The sequence below is a fragment of the Pseudophryne corroboree genome, chromosome 9 (genome assembly GCF_028390025.1).
Source record: "Pseudophryne corroboree isolate aPseCor3 chromosome 9, aPseCor3.hap2, whole genome shotgun sequence".
NCBI classification, from domain to species: Eukaryota; Metazoa; Chordata; class Amphibia; order Anura; family Myobatrachidae; genus Pseudophryne; species Pseudophryne corroboree.
This window is the reverse complement of record NC_086452.1, coordinates 22,923,759-22,939,918: the sequence shown is the minus strand read 5'-3', so window position 1 is coordinate 22,939,918 and position 16,160 is coordinate 22,923,759. Positions and strand designations below refer to the sequence as shown.

The window sequence follows — 16,160 nt, the reverse complement described above, 5'->3', positions numbered from 1 at the left end:
ACCTCTGTATAATGCCCACATGTGTATACTGCTGCACCTGCGTATAATGCCCACATGCGTATACTGCTGCACCTGCGTATAATGCCCACATGTATATACTGCTGCACCTCTGTATAATGCCCACATGCGTATACTGCTGCACCTGCGTATAATGCCCACATGCGTATACCGCTGCACCTGTGTATAATGCCTACATGTATATACTGCTGCACCTGTGTATAATGCCCACATGCGTATACCGCTGCACCTGTGTATAATGCCCACATGTATATACTGCTGCACCTGCGTATAATGCCCACGTGTATATACTGCTGCACCTGTGTATAATACCCACATGCGTATACTGCTGCACCTGTGTATAATGCCCACATGCGTATACCGCTGCACCTGTGTATAATGCCCACATGCGTATACTGCTGCACCTGCGTATAATGCCCACGTGTATATACTGCTGCACCTGTGTATAATGCCCACATGCGTATACTGCTGCACCTGTGTATAATGCCCACATGCGTATACCGCTGCACCTGTGTATAATGCCCACATGCGTATACCGCTGCACCTGTGTATAATGCCTACATGTATATACTGCTGCACCTGTGTATAATGCCCACATGCGTATACCGCTGCACCTGTGTATAATGCCCACATGTGTATACTGCTGCACCTGCGTATAATGCCCACGTGTATATACTGCTGCACCTGTGTATAATACCCACATGCGTATACTGCTGCACCTGTGTATAATGCCCACATGCGTATACCGCTGCACCTGTGTATAATGCCCACATGCGTATACTGCTGCACCTGCGTATACTGCTGCACCTGCGTATAATGCCCACATGTATATACTGCTGCACCTGCGTATAATGCCCACATGCGTATACTGCTGCACCTGTGTATAATGCCCACATGCGTATACTGCTGCACCTGCGTATAATGCCCACATGCGTATACCGCTGCACCTGCGTATAATGCCCACATGCGTATACCGCTGCACCTGCGTATAATGCCCACATGCGTATACCGCTGCACCTGCGTATAATGCCCACATGCGTATACCGCTGCACCTGCGTATAATGCCCACATGCGTATACCGCTGCACCTGCGTATAATGCCCACATGCGTATACCGCTGCACCTGCGTATAATGCCCACATGCGTATACCGCTGCACCTGTGTATAATGCCCACATGCGTATACCGCTGCACCTGTGTATAATGCCCACATACGTATACCGCTGCACCTGTGTATAATGCCCACATGCGTATACTGCTGCACCTGTGTATAATGCCCACATGTATATACTGCTGCACCTGTGTATAATGCCCACATGTACCCTTTGGCTCATATATTGCATGTAAATCTGGCTCTGGTGCTAGCCAGTGCCTCCTGAGCCACTTAGCTCACCGCACATCCCTGCCTGCCAGTCACCATCCAGGAGCGTCCCTTCTGCTTCTGTGCATCCAAATCTGTAGTGCGTCTCTATACGTACTAAATCAGGATGCATACGTGGTGCGACTTAGACGCATGTCCGTTTGAGTGACTGAAAATCAGGCACTCCTAATATAGCACATTCTTTATGACTAGGTCTCGCCTTAGTGCCATCGACTTCAGTATATTATTACCTCTGAAAGGAGGTTATGAAGAAGGGAAGTCAAACTATGGCAACAGTGCTGGGTGGTGAGATCACCCAGCATATCTGAGAGTCCCTATAACAAGAATAATAGTATTTTAATACCTACCGGTAAATCCTTTTCTCTTAGTCCGTAGAGGATGCTGTGGACACCATAAGAACCATGGGGTGTAGATGGGATCCGCAGGAGACATGGGCACTTTAAGACTTTGAAAGGGTGTAAACTGGCTCCTCCCTCTACGCCCCTCCTCCAGACTCCAGTTATAGGAACTGTGCCCAGGGAGACGGACATTTCGAGGAAAAGGATTTATTGTTAAACTAAGGTGAGATACATACCAGCTCACACCACAACACACCGTACAACATGGCATTTAACAGAAGTCCAGTCAACGGCATGAACAATGTCAGCAACAGGCTGACTATAACATAACTAATAACTGCAGATAGAGTCCGCACTGGGACGGGCGCCCAGCATCCTCTACGGACTAAGAGAAAAGGATTTACCGGTAGGTATTAAAATCCTATTTTCTCTTACGTCCTAGAGGATGCTGGGGACTCCGTAAGGACCATGGGGTATAGACGGGCTCCGCAGGAGATAGGGCACCTAAAAAGAACTTTGACTATGGGTGTGCACTGGCTCCTCCCTCTATGCCCCTCCTCCAGACCTCAGTTAGATCTTGTGCCCAGAGGAGAATGGGTGCACTGCAGAGAGCTCTCCAGAGTTTTCTGTGGAAAAAGAATTTTGTTAGGTTTTTTATTTTCAGGGAGTCCTGTTGGCAACAGGCTCCCTGCATCGTGGGACCGAGGAGAGAGAAGCAGAGCTAGCTTGTCAAGTTGGGCTCTGTTTCTAAGGCTACTGGACACCATTAGCTCCAGAGGGAGTCGGAACACAGGTCTCACCTGGGGTTCGTCTCGGAGCCGCGCCGCCGTCCTCACAGATGCCGAAGATAGAAGCCGGGTGAGTATGAGAAGGCAGAAGACATCAGATCTTCATGAGGTACCGCTGCGCGCCATTGCTCCCAGTCACCCACACACAGAGCAGCACTGAGGGGTGCAGGGCGCAGGGGGGGGGGCGCCCTGGGCAGCAATAAACCTCACATTTGGGCACTGACAAGGTAGATTAGGCTGCTGGGCAGTAATTCTACGATGCCCCGCCATTTTCTATAAAAAAAATCACCGGGACCGAAGCCCGCCGTCGGGTGGGCGGAGCTTGATCCCCAGCACTAACCAGCGCCATTTTCTCCACAGAAGCTGCATGAAGAAAATGCTGGCTCCCTGGTCCCTCCCCTGCTGAACATTCAGGCGGGAAAAAAGAGGAGGGGGGCATTTTGAGCGCAGTGAGTGGGAATCTGGTCATTATATATATATATATATATATATATATATATATATATATATATATATATATATATATATATATATATATAATATATATATAAATATGTGTAAGCGCTGGGTGTGTGCTGGCATACTCTCTCTCTGTTTCTCCTAAGGGCCTGGTTGGGGTTTTGTCCCCTTATAGGTTAATCCCTGTGTGTGTGGGGTGTCGGTACGTGTGTGTCGACATGTCTGAGGCGGAAGGCTTCTCGAAGGAGGAGGTGGAGCAAATGAGTGGTGTGTCCCCGTCGGTTGTGCCGACTCCTGATTGGATGGACATGTGGCATATGTTGAATGCAAGTGTGGCATCTTTACATAAAAAGCTTGATAAGGCTGATTTAGGGGGGACATCAGGGCGTCAATCCTCGGATTGGACCGACTCACAGGGCCCGTCGGGGGTCTCAAAATGTCCCTTAACACAAGACACTACTACCGACACGGATTCTGATTCCAGTGTCGACTATGATGAAGTAAAATTGCACCCTAGGGTGACTAAAACCATTCAGTGTATGATTGTGGCAATAAGGGATGTGTTGCATATTGTGGATGAACCCTCGGTCCCCGACACAAGGGTACACATGTTTAAGGAAAAGAAACAGATTATTAACTTTCCCACATCTCATGAATTAAATGAATTCTTTGGAAAAGCTTGGGAGACTCCGGATAAGAGACTGCAGATCCCCAAAAGAATTTATATGGCATACCCTTTCCCTAAGCAGGACAGGGAGATTTGGGAATCACCCCCCACTGTGGACAAAGCCCTGACGCGCTTGTCCAATAAAGTGGCGCTACCGTCTCCTGACACAGCAGCCCTTAAGGACCCTGCAGATCGCAGGCAAGAAACTACCTTAAAGTGTATTTATTCTCATACGGGTGCTGTGCTAAGACCGACAATTGCGTCGGCATGGGTGTGTAGCGCAATTGCAGCTTGGACAGATGAGCTGACAGATCAATTTGATAATATGGATAAGGATACTATATTCTTAACTCTAGCCCATATTAAAGACGCAGTCTTATTTATGAGGGATGCTCAAAGGGACATTGGATTGCTAGCTTCTAGGGCCAATGCCATGTCTGTCTCAGCGAGAAGATCCTTATGGACTCGCCAATGGACGGGTGATGTGGATTCCAAAAAACATATGGAAGTACTACCCTACAAGGGTGATGTATTGTTTGGGGATGGGCTGACGGACCTGGTTGCCACAGCAGGTAAATCAAATTTTTTACCTTATATACCCCAACAGCAAAAGAAAGTAACACCCTATCAGATGCAGTCCTTTCAGTCGCACAAGTCCAAAAGAGGTCGGGGATCCTCTTTCCTCGCCAGAGGTAAGGGCAGAGGCAAGAGAGCACCTGCTTCGGCAGCTGCCCAGGAACCAAAGTCCTCCCCGGCTGCTCCAAAACCCACAGCATGACGCTGGGGCTCACCTGAGGGAGTCCGCACCAGTGGGGGCACGTCTTCGACTTTTCAGTCAGGCCTGGGTCAGTTCGGACCTAAATCCATGGGTGTTGGAATTAGTTTCCCAGGGTTACAAATTGGAATTCGAGGAGGTGCCCCCGCGCCGATTTTTCAAATCGGCCCTACCAGCTTCCACATCAGAAAGGGATGTAGTGTTAGCTGCAATTCAAACGCTGTGTATACAGCAAGTGATAATCAAGGTTCCCCTGCACCAGCAGGGAAGAGGTTACTACTCAACCCTTTTTGTGGTCCCGAAACCGGACGGTTCGGTCAGACCTATTTTGAATCTGAAATCCCTAAACCTGTACATAAGAAGATTCAATTTCAAAATGGAATCTCTCAGAGCGATAATAGCCAACATGGAGGAGGGGGAGTTTATGGTGTCTCTGGACATAAAGGATGCGTACCTTCATGTCCCCATATATGCCCCTCATCAGGAATACCTGAGATTCACTGTACAGGATTGTCATTACCAATTTCAGACGTTGCCGTTTGGACTCTCCACGCCCCGAGGATTTTCACCAAGATAATGGCGGAAATGATGGTGGTCCTGCGCAAGCATGGAGTCACAATTATCCCATACTTGTACGATCTCCTGATAAAAGCGAGATCAAGGGAGAAATTGCTGAACAGTGTGGCGCTCTCGTTGAGAGTGCTCCAGCAACACGGTTGGATTCTAAATCTACCGAAGTCACAGTTGATTCCGACAACTCGACTACCGTTCCTAGGTATGATACTGGATACGGAACAAATGAAGGTCTTCCTCCCAATAGAGAAAGCCCAAGACATACAGAACATGGTCAGAGTCCTGCTAAAACCGAAAAGGGTGTCAGTTCACCAATGCACTCGAGTTCTGGGGAAAATGGTGGCGGCCTACGAGGCCATTCCTTTCGGCAGGTTCCATGCAAGGACTTTTCAATGGGACCTTCTAGACAAGTGGTCCGGGTCCCATCTGCACTTACATCGGAAAATAACTCTGTCCCTAGGGACCAGAGTGTCCCTCCTGTGGTGGTTGCAAAGTGCTCACCTCCTGGAGGGTTGCAGGTTCGGAATTCAGGATTGGATCCTGGTTACCACGGACGCGAGCCTCCAAGGATGGGGAGCGGTCACACAGGGAAAACATTTTCAGGGTCTTTGGTCAGACCAGGAGTCCTGTCTACACATCAATGTGTTGGAACTCTGGGCTATTTACAACGGCCTTCGACAAGCGGAGAGTTTTCTTCGAAACCTACCGGTTCTGATTCAATCAGACAATGTCACAGCAGTGGCTCATGTGAACCGCCAAAGCGGGACAAAAAGCAGAGTCGCGATGGCGGAAGCCACAAGGATCCTTCGCTGGGCGGAAAATCATGTAAGCGCTCTGTCAGCTGTCTTCATTCCGGGAGTGGACAACTGGGAAGCGGACTTCCTCAGCAGACACGATCTCCATCCAGGAGAGTGGGGACTTCATCAAGAAGTCTTTGCAGAAGTAACACGTCTTTGGGGAACTCCTCAAATAGACATGATGGCGTCACGCCTCAACAAAAAACTTCAGAGGTACTGCGCCAGGTCTCGGGACCTCAGGCAATAGCAGTGGACGCTCTGGTAACACCGTGGGTGTTCAAATCGGTCTACGTGTTTCCTCCTCTTCCTCTTATCACAAAAGTGTTGAGGATCATAAGACGAAGAAGAGTACGAACGATACTCGTTGTCCCAGACTGGCCTCGAAGGGCCTGGAACTCTGATCTACAAGAGATGCTCACAGGAGATCCCTGGCCTCTTCCTCTGAGGGAAGACCTGTTGCAGCAGTGGCCCTGTGTATTTCAAGTCTTACCGCGGTTACGTTTGACGGCATGGCGGTTGAACGCCGAATCCTAGCGAAAAAGGGGATTCCGGAAGAGGTCATCGCTACGTTAATAAAGGCTAGGAAGGAAGTGACGATAAAACATTATCACAGTATCTGGTGAAAGTATGTGTCTTGGTGTGAGACCAAGAATGCACCTACGGAAGATTTTCATCTGGGTCGTTTTCTCCACTTCCTACAGACAGGAGTGGATATGGGCCTGAAATTAGGCTCTGTTAAGGTACAGATTTCGGCCCTCTCGATTTTTCTTTCAGAAGGAATTGGCCTCTCTTCCAGAAGTCCAGACGTTTGTAAAGGGAGTGCTGCACATCCAGCCCCCTTTTGTGCCTCCAGTGGCACCATGGGACTTGAACGTGGTGTTGCAGTTCCTAAGATCACACTGGTTTGAACCGCTTAACAAGGTTAAGTTGAAATTTCTTACCTGGAAGGTGGTCATGTTATTAGCCTTAGCATCAGCAAGGTGAGTGTCAGAATTGGCGGCTTTGTCACACAAGAGCCCCTACTTGATTTTTCATGTGGATCGAGCTGAATTGAGGACACGTCCGCAATTTTTGCTTAAAGTGGTTTCTTCGTTCCATATGAATCAACCTATTGTGGTGCCTGTGGTTACAAGTGACCTGGAGGATTCCAGATCCCTGGATGTAGTCAGGGCCTTAAAAATTTATGTAGCCAGGACGGCTAGAATTAGGAAAATAGAGGCTCTGTTTATCCTGTATGCAGCCAATAAGATTGGCGCTCCTGCTTCAAAACAGACTATTGCTCGCTGGATCTGTAATACGATTCAGCAGACTCACTCTACGGCTGGATTGCCGGTACCAAATTCGGTTAAGGCCCATTCCACTAGGAAGGTGGGCTCTTCTTGGGCGGCTGCCCGAGGCGTCTCGGCTTTACAACTTTGCCGAGCGGCGACTTGGTCGGGGTCAAAACTTTTTTGCTAAATTCTACAAGTTTGATACCCTGGCTGATGAGGACCTAGCGTTTGCTCAGTCGGTGCTGCAGAGTCATACGCACTCTCCCGCCCGATTGGATGCTTTGGTATAAACCCCATGGTCCTTACGGAGTCCCCAGCATCCTCTAGGACGTAAGAGAAAATAAGATTTTAAACCTACCGGTAAATCTATTTCTCCTAGGAGTAACCCTCGGCCTCTTTTGTATTTATTTGGCCGAAAGGACTGCATCTGTAAGTGGTGAGCTTTCTTTTGTTGTGGAGGAACATAAGGTAAAAACGATGACTTACCCGCGGTAGCCGCAGATACCAAATCAGCGAGACCGTCACCAAACAAGACACCACCTTTATATGGGAGAGACTCCATAGCTTTCTTAGAGTCTGCATCAGCATTCCATTGATGAATCCACAATGCCCTCCTAGCTGAAACCGCCATGGCATTGGCTTTTGACCCCAAAAGGCCAATATCTCTCGCCGCTTCCTTTAGGTAGGCCACAGCGTCTCTGATATAACCCAGTGTCAAAAGGACGCTATCCCTATCTATGGTATCTATATCAGATGACAAGTTCTGCCCACTTTTCGATAGCACTACTCTCCCACACAGATGCAACGGTTGGTCTGAGTAGTGTACCTCTGGTGACGTAAATGGATTTTAACGTATTTTCTTGTCTACGATCCGCAGGATCCTTAAGGGCTGCCGTGTCCGGCGACGGTAAAGCCACTTTTTTAGACAATCGTGATAGAGCCTTGTCCACAATGGGGGGTGACTCCCACTTTTCTCTATCCCTAGAGGGGAACGGATACGCCAACTGAATTCTTTTGGGAATCAGAAACTTTTTGTCAGGATTTTCCCACATTTTTTCAAAAAGGGTATTCAGTTCATGAGAGGGAGCAAACGTTACCTCAGGTTTCTTTCCCTTATACATACAGACCCTATTATCAGGAACAGCAGGGTCCTCAGTGATATGTAACACATCTTTTAGTGCTACAATCATGTACTGAATGTTCTTTGCCAATTTTGGGTCTAATCTGATATCACTACAGTCGACAATGGAGTCGGTGTCGGTATCTGTGTCTGCCAACTGAGCAAACGAACGTTTGTGAGCCCGAGGTGGTCTGGACCTGTGATAACACATCCTCCACAGATTTCTTCCATGCCTGGTTCTGAGACTCAGATTTATCTAATCTCTTATTAATAAGAGCCACATTAGCATTCAAAGCATTCAACACATTTATCCAATCAGGAGTCGGCGGTGCCAACAGGGTCACTCCCACAGCCGTTCTGTCCCTAACACAGTCTCCTCCTGGGAAGAGCACTCCGCCTCAGACATGCCGACACACGTGTACCGACACCCACAGACACACTGGGCAAATAGGGGCCAGACCCACAGTAAAGCCTGTCAGAGAAACACAGAGGGAGTTTGCCAGCTCACAACCCAGCGCCTGACCCGGTTCTGAAACTTCAATTTAATGCCTCAGACCTGCAGCGCGTTTATAATAACGTATTTTTGCACCAAATTAACTGTGCCCTCCCTCCGTTTTTGCACCCTGTTACTTGTACAGCAGTGGTGAAGAAGGACCAGCTTCTCTGCAGCTCTGTGAAGAGAAAATGGCGCTGATGAGAGGTGTGAGGGCTAAGCCCCGCCCCCTTAATGGCGCGCTTCAGCCCCGCTATTTTTTAAAACAATAATACTGGCGGGGGTAAGGATTTAGTGCCTAGGCACTCCTATCACACTTTGACAGTCTCATATGAGGCGTTTTATGCTGCCCAGGGTGCCCCCCCCCCCTTTATGCTGCCCAGGGTGCCCCCCCCCCCTGCCATGCACCCTGTAGTGCCGCTGTGTGTGGGAGCATGGCGCACAGCGCGGCCGCTGTGCGGTACCTCAGAAGCCGTCACTGAAGTATTCTATCTTCTTCTACTCACCTGTCTTCTGGCTCTGCAAGGGGGGTGACGGCGGGCTCTGGGAATGAGCCCCTAGGCGTACCTAGTGTTCCAAACCCTCAGGAGCTAATGGTGTCCTGTAGCCAAGAAGCAGAGCCTTTAAACTCACAGAAGTAGGTCTGCTTCTCTCCCCTATGTCCCACGAAGCAGGGAGCCTGTTGCCAGCAGCCCCCCTGAAAATAAAAAACCTAACATAAGTCTTTTCAGAGAAACTCAGGAGAGCTCCTCAGAGTGCATCCAGTCTCACTGGGCACAGATTCTAAACTGGAGTCTGGAGGAGGGGCATAGAGGGAGGAGCCAGTTCACACCCTTTCAAAGTCTTAAAGTGCCCATGTCTTCTGCGGATCCCATCTACACCCCATGGTTCTTATGGTGTCCCCAGCATCCTCTAGGACGTATGAGAAAATTGTATAACCTTAAAGGGAAAATACATATTTATTGTCCATTTAAAATGACGTGGAAGGTAAGGATTACATTTTACAACAATTTAAATAACAAAAGATGTCTATTTGTGGGTCTTTTTTTCTTTATAATATTTACTGCATCTTGGTTTTGATCACACTGTATTGTCCTATGGGACTCTGCAGCAGTGGGATGTACTTGGCCAAAAAGGTAGTACCCATGGTGGCATTTATGTGACACTCTGCTCCGTCCCTGGGACTCCTTCGCCAACCCAATACCCTACACCGCTGCCAGACTCCCTGGCTACATTGCGATGCTTTCTGTGGTGTGACGTAATGCGAGAAGAAATACTCTTACACCGTTTATGTCCTGTGTGCGCACAGAGCTCAGCGAGCAGCAGAAGGAGTTCCAAAGCACCGCTCGGAAGTTCGCCAGAGAGGAGGTCATTCCCGTAGCCGCTCAGTATGACAAAACGGGGGAGGTGAGCCGCATTACATTCCTCCGCTGTACCACACGCTTTCATTGTACGTCCTTATTGACCAAAATCACTTCTGTTTTATTAGTATCCAGTTCCTATTATCAAAAGAGCGTGGGAGCTTGGGCTGATGAACGGACATATCCCGGAACACTGCGGTAAGAACGTCACTTTTATGGCGGTTTCTGTTTCCTCTCTTTATATAAAGTCTTCCTGGGCTCTTGTCGTTGTTACCAGTGAGCGATGCAGAAAATAAAAACAACTTCTGTATGAGGCTGATGTCCAAGTGTAAACCTTTTTCCTGCAGCTGCATATAAAGGTATATACATAAAAGATGACCTCTGTTCTATACAATGAGATGGTCTTTAAATTCACTCTATGGGGTCTATTCAATGCATGTCGGATCCTCTCCGACAGAGAGCATCCGACAATGCGATATTCAATTTGCGGGCAGATCTGACTGGTTTTGCCCATTTTCAACAATGCCAATCCAAGTTTTTTAAAGACGGATTAACATTGTCGAAAACGGGACTAAAACCTGTCTGATCTGGCCGCAAATCCGTCAAAATGTGGATCTGCGGCTAATCCGCCGATCCCATATGTTTTCCGACAAATCGGAAAAACGGCAGTACCATTGAATAGATCAAATCATGATTCGACCTAAAAAAAGTCAAACTGCTGTCTTTCCGACTAGATGGCAGTTTCAACTTCAATTGAATAGACCCTTATCAATTGAATAGACCCCATGTCGTCTATTCAATTACCGTCGGAATTCCCGACCTGTCGGAAAAACTGCAGTTTCCAACTTTTTTAGGTCGAGTCTGGATTCGACCTATTCAAGTGCCGTTTTTCCGACTTGTCGGAAAACACGTGGATCGGCGGATTAGCCGCGGATCCACACATTTTGTCGCATTTGTGGGCATTTTTTACAGGTTTTTGGCCCGTTTTCGACAATGCCGATTAGACTTTAAAAAAAGTCTGATTGGCATTGTCAAAAATGTGCTAAACCTGTCAAACGCCCCCAAATTGAAAAGTACAGTGTCGGATCCGACACCAATTGAATACACCCCTGTGGGTGCTAAGGGCTGTGTTTGTTGTATGTTCCTGTATACAGACCATGCCGCTTTCTGCCGGCCAGGTGAATATAAATAAACTAGCTGTTGCCCGCAGCTTCTCCCGCAATGAAATCGTTTCTGCCAAAAAATGTTTTATTTGAGGTGTGGTAGTTTTAGTGCTTTGCATAGGGGCCTGGTCATGATGCCAATACATTTTGTTATTGCCCACTTCAAAATGATGCAGTTTTCATGACAATCTGTGTAGCTGTTTTTGCGCCGTCTTGGAACAGACAGACACAACGTTCTGATATTAGTAGTATAGATATATAGCCTATAGAAGGCCTTCTCCGATGCCTCGCCGTTGCAGACAGATCAGTGGTTTTAGGTAGAGGACACTGCCGGTATTTGGTTATTTAGTTACCGGCTAGACGAGCGTCAGGCCACATTACAGTAATCTGACTGAGGCCGGCTATGTACCTGCGATCACAGGAGTGCAGTCGCCGGGCAGCGTTTTTTTTTCCCTGCACGTCTGGCTTGTGCACAATATACTGGCTTCTAAATAAGATTTACTGCAAAGCAAATTATATGTGAGCGCTACATTATTACTTCTCGCACGTGTTAACTCCTCATCCAGAATGATGACCTTTCATCTCCTACATCATGGAACCTTCACTTGTGGATATCGGAATAGAAGACCGGTGCGTGTGACGTTTAGGATGGGCCGTCATTATCTCTCTGTGAAATCTATTGTGGATAGTAACTTATTCGTGTATTCTTCTTGTTATTCATGATAATGATGTTTTTGTAACTAGCTGATTACATACACATTCCGTCTTAATACAAGGAATATACGTAAGCCAAAAACATAGTTAAAAGAAAGTACATCATTTATATAAATATTCAGATGTAACGTCTATGAAGTCACTGGGAACCATTAACCTCAATGAGGTATGAGGCACTATATGTACTTGGTGTATAGGCAGTGGTTATGGTATAAGAGCTACTCAGTCTGTGTGTTGATGGGCTGTGTGTCTGTCTCCTGCAGGCGGAATGAACCTCAGCATCTTTGATACATGTATGATTACTGAGGAAATTGCTTATGGATGCACCGGTATTCAGACCGCCATAGAGGCCAATTCCTTGGGAGTAAGTGTATGGAGTGTGTGCCCGCTTGTAGTATTGCTTCACTTTGTGTCAGTGTGTAGTTATACAGGACTAGCTGCAGTCTCCCGGTGCGTGTGCAAGCGATAGGCGCAGTGGTAGTATATAATAGATGCACAGCGTCCCTTATGCGGATACGTATACATTTTTTTTTTTTTTACTCTGTTCCTTTCTATCTGCAAATCGCATCCAATGAATTATGTTTGTGCTGCTCGGACCAAACTGTTGGCATTGGCCAGTTAGCATCCTGGTGGGGGATTGGTGCAGCCAGAGGACTGCATAGGTCTGGCCCCTTGTTAGGGGGGAGATAGGTGCCATATCTTGGGCATATGATTGGCTCTCTGTCTGATGACCTTGCCCGTTTATTTATATCACTGATGTAGTCTGCGCTACACTTGTAGTAATCTGGGGCGTAGAGTGCCAGGCAGAGGATTAGTTGTTGAGGGCATAAATAGTCATCCCATTCTGTGTGATGACAAGGAGTCTGATTTGTACATGGATTCTACATCTATCCCCAATGCTTCTGTAGTGCGGGGTGGATATAATGCAGACGTGCTGTTAGTTGGGGCCCCTAGGGTCACTGGAGGTAATAAAATAGTAACATTTTCTTCTTTGGGATGCTTAATAAAAGGCAGCTGCGGGTGCATTACTAATGACACCAGTATAGACGGCTGCAGTAAGTCATTTATTTTATGCTATCAGTTCCTGCCCAAGCTGTAGAGAGTTTGGGGGTAATTCAGAGTTGATCGCAGCAGCAAATTTGTTAGCAGTTGGGCAAAATCATGTGCACTGCAGGGGGGCAGATGTAACATGTGCAGAGAGAGTTAGATATTTTAGATTTGGGTGGGTTATATTGTTTCTGTGCAGGGTAAATACTGGCTGCATTATTTTTACACTGCAATTTAGATTTCAGTTTGAACACACCCCACCCAAATCTAACTCTCTCTGCACATGTTACACCTGCCCCACCTGCAGTGCAGCATGGTTTTGCCCAACTGCTAACAAATTTGCTGCTGTGATCGACTGAGTTAGGCCCTTTGTTCTCTTGTATAATTACAACGCAGACTCCACGCTACGGCAACGTAAACGGTCACTTTTCAACAGAGTGATAATAACCTAATAACCTTCCCTCTTCCTATCGCTCTGTCCTTCTTCTTCCTAATCTCCGCTCAACACTTCTGCTGTTCACCTTCTAGTGATCATTTCCTAGCCACAAAAGTTTCTGTCCCTTACACATTGCTTGGCTCAGCGTTACAATATGTGTGTGAGGCGATACTTTCATAGAGAGTTACAATGGCAGGATTACCCTTCGCTCATTGTCACACACCTGCAAGATGGCCACACTGTGGCTACAGATACAGTCATTACACTCTGTTCCTGTCTCACATCTGCTGCTGATATTCTGTGCAGAGAATTCATATTTCAATAAAAAAAAGGCAGAAAACAGTAATTGATTTATTTTGCAGCAAATGCCGGTGATCATTGCCGGGAACCAGGCCCAGCAGAAGAAGTACCTGGGAAGAATGACTGAGGAGCCCCTGATGTGTGTAAGTGGCACTTAGTATGATAAACTCCTGGATATAACAATGAGTATTAACTTATACCCAGGATTTCTGTGATCTTCATATAGTAGCCTCTAATAGCCATATGTATATATCACAGCAGAGTGCATTATTTCATGTATCACAGAATATATAATGACACTGTTCAGTTAGCTATGATGTGCCGTCCATTGTGTTCCAGACCGGCACGTTGTGTGACCCCAACGTCACTGGCTTTGCTACGCCCCCATAGAGGTGCACAAGAGAAATGATTGCTCTAGTGGCTACCATAACTGCCAGCTACCGTATGTGCACAGGGGAGCTACGTGGCGGTGCTTGACGTCACATTGCGCCTAATTGACTTGACACCTACGTTTATAAATATGTTTTATTTGTTCTACCAAAATGTCCTTGATTGACTCCATTGGTAGCGTTTCTGTCTATTATTATTATTATTATTATTATTTCTCTATCGTCCTAGTGGATGCTGGGGTTCCTGAAAGGACCATGGGGAATAGCGGCTCCGCAGGAGACAGGGCACAAAAAGTAAAGCTTTAGGATCAGGTGGTGTGCACTGGCTCCTCCCCCTATGACCCTCCTCCAAGCCTCAGTTAGATTTTTGTGCCCGGCCGAGAAGGGTGCAATCTAGGTGGCTCTCCTAAAGAGCTGCTTAGAAAAGTTTAGCTTAGGTTTTTTATTTTACAGTGAGTCCTGCTGGCAACAGGATCACTGCAACGAGGGACTTAGGGGAGAAGAAGTGAACTCACCTGCGTGCAGGATGGATTGGCTTCTTGGCTACTGGACATTAGCTCCAGAGGGACGATCACAGGTACAGCCTGGATGGTCACCGGAGCCTCGCCGCCGGCCCCCTTGCAAATGCTGAAACGAGAAGAGGTCCAGAATCGGCGGCAGAAGACTCCTCAGTCTTCTTAAGGTAGCGCACAGCACTGCAGCTGTGCGCCATTTTCCTCTCGGCACACTTCACACGGCAGTCACTGAGGGTGCAGGGCGCTGGGAGGGGGGCGCCCTGGGAGGCAAATGCAAACCTTTTTTGGCTAAAAATACCTCACATATAGCCTCCGGGGGCTATATGGAGATATTTAACCCCTGCCAGAATCCGTTAAGAGCGGGAGACGAGGCCGCCGAAAAAGGGGCGGGGCCTATCTCCTCAGCACACAGCGCCATTTTCCCTCACAGAAAGGCTGGAGGGAAGGCTCCCAGGCTCTCCCCTGCACTGCACTACAGAAACAGGGTTAAAACAGAGAGGGGGGGCACTAATTTGGCGTTAGAAATATATAAAAAAGATGCTATAAGGGAAAACACTTATATAAGGTTGTCCCTATATAATTATAGCATTTTTGGTGTGTGCTGGCAAACTCTCCCTCTGTCTCTCCAAAGGGCTAGTGGGTCCTGTCCTCTATCAGAGCATTCCCTGTGTGTGTGCTGTGTGTCGGTACGTGTGTGTCGACATGTATGAGGACGATGTTGGTGAGGAGGCGGAGCAATTGCCTGTAATGGTGATGTCACTCTCTAGGGAGTCGACACCGGAATGGATGGCTTATTTAGGGAATTACGTGATAATGTCAACACGCGCCAAGGTCGGTTGACGACATGAGACGGCCGACAAACAATTAGTACCGGTCCAGACGTCTCAAAAACACCGTCAGGGGTTTTAAAACGCCCGTTTACTTTAGTCGGTCGACACAGACACAGACAGGGACACTGAATCCAGTGTCGACGGTGAATAAACAAACGTATTCCTTATTAGGGCCACACGTTAAGGGCAATGAAGGAGGGTTACATATTTCTGATACTACAAGTACCACAAAAGAGGGTATTATGTGGGATGTGAAAAAACTACCGTAGTTTTTCCTGAATCGGATAAATTAAATGAAGTGTGTGATGATGCGTGGGTTCCCCCCGATAGAAAATATGGGCGGTATACCCTTTCCCGCCAGAAGTTAGGGCGCGTTGGGAAACACCCCTTAGGGTGGATAAGGCGCTCACACGCTTATCAGAACAAGTGGCGGTACCGTCTATAGATAGGGCCGTCCTCAAGGAGCCAGCTGACAGGAGGCTGGAAAAATATCATAAAAAGTATATACACACATACTGGTGTTATACTGCGACCAGCGATCGCCTCAGCCTGGATGGGCAGAGCTGGGGTGGCTTGGTCGGATTCCCTGACTAAAAATATAGAGCATTTAAAGGATGTATTTCTATATATGCGAGATGCACAGAGGGATATTTGCACTCTGGCATCAAGAGTAAGTGCGATGTCCATATCTGCCAGAAGATGTTTATGGACACGACAGTGGTCAGGT

General features: G+C 47.5%; 1 protein-coding gene across 2 annotated transcripts in view; it reads left to right on the top strand.

Moving 5' to 3' along the window:
* ACADM (acyl-CoA dehydrogenase medium chain) overlaps positions 1-16,160 on the top strand; it is a 70,538-nt gene that overhangs the window by 12,478 nt on the left and 41,900 nt on the right. For both annotated transcript variants that reach the window (XM_063939060.1, XM_063939059.1), the window contains 4 exons: positions 9,988-10,085; positions 10,168-10,237; positions 12,180-12,280; positions 13,762-13,842. In XM_063939060.1, coding sequence (XP_063795130.1) covers positions 9,988-10,085; positions 10,168-10,237; positions 12,180-12,280; positions 13,762-13,842 — 350 coding nt within the window. The remainder of the gene's footprint in view (positions 1-9,987; positions 10,086-10,167; positions 10,238-12,179; positions 12,281-13,761; positions 13,843-16,160) is intronic.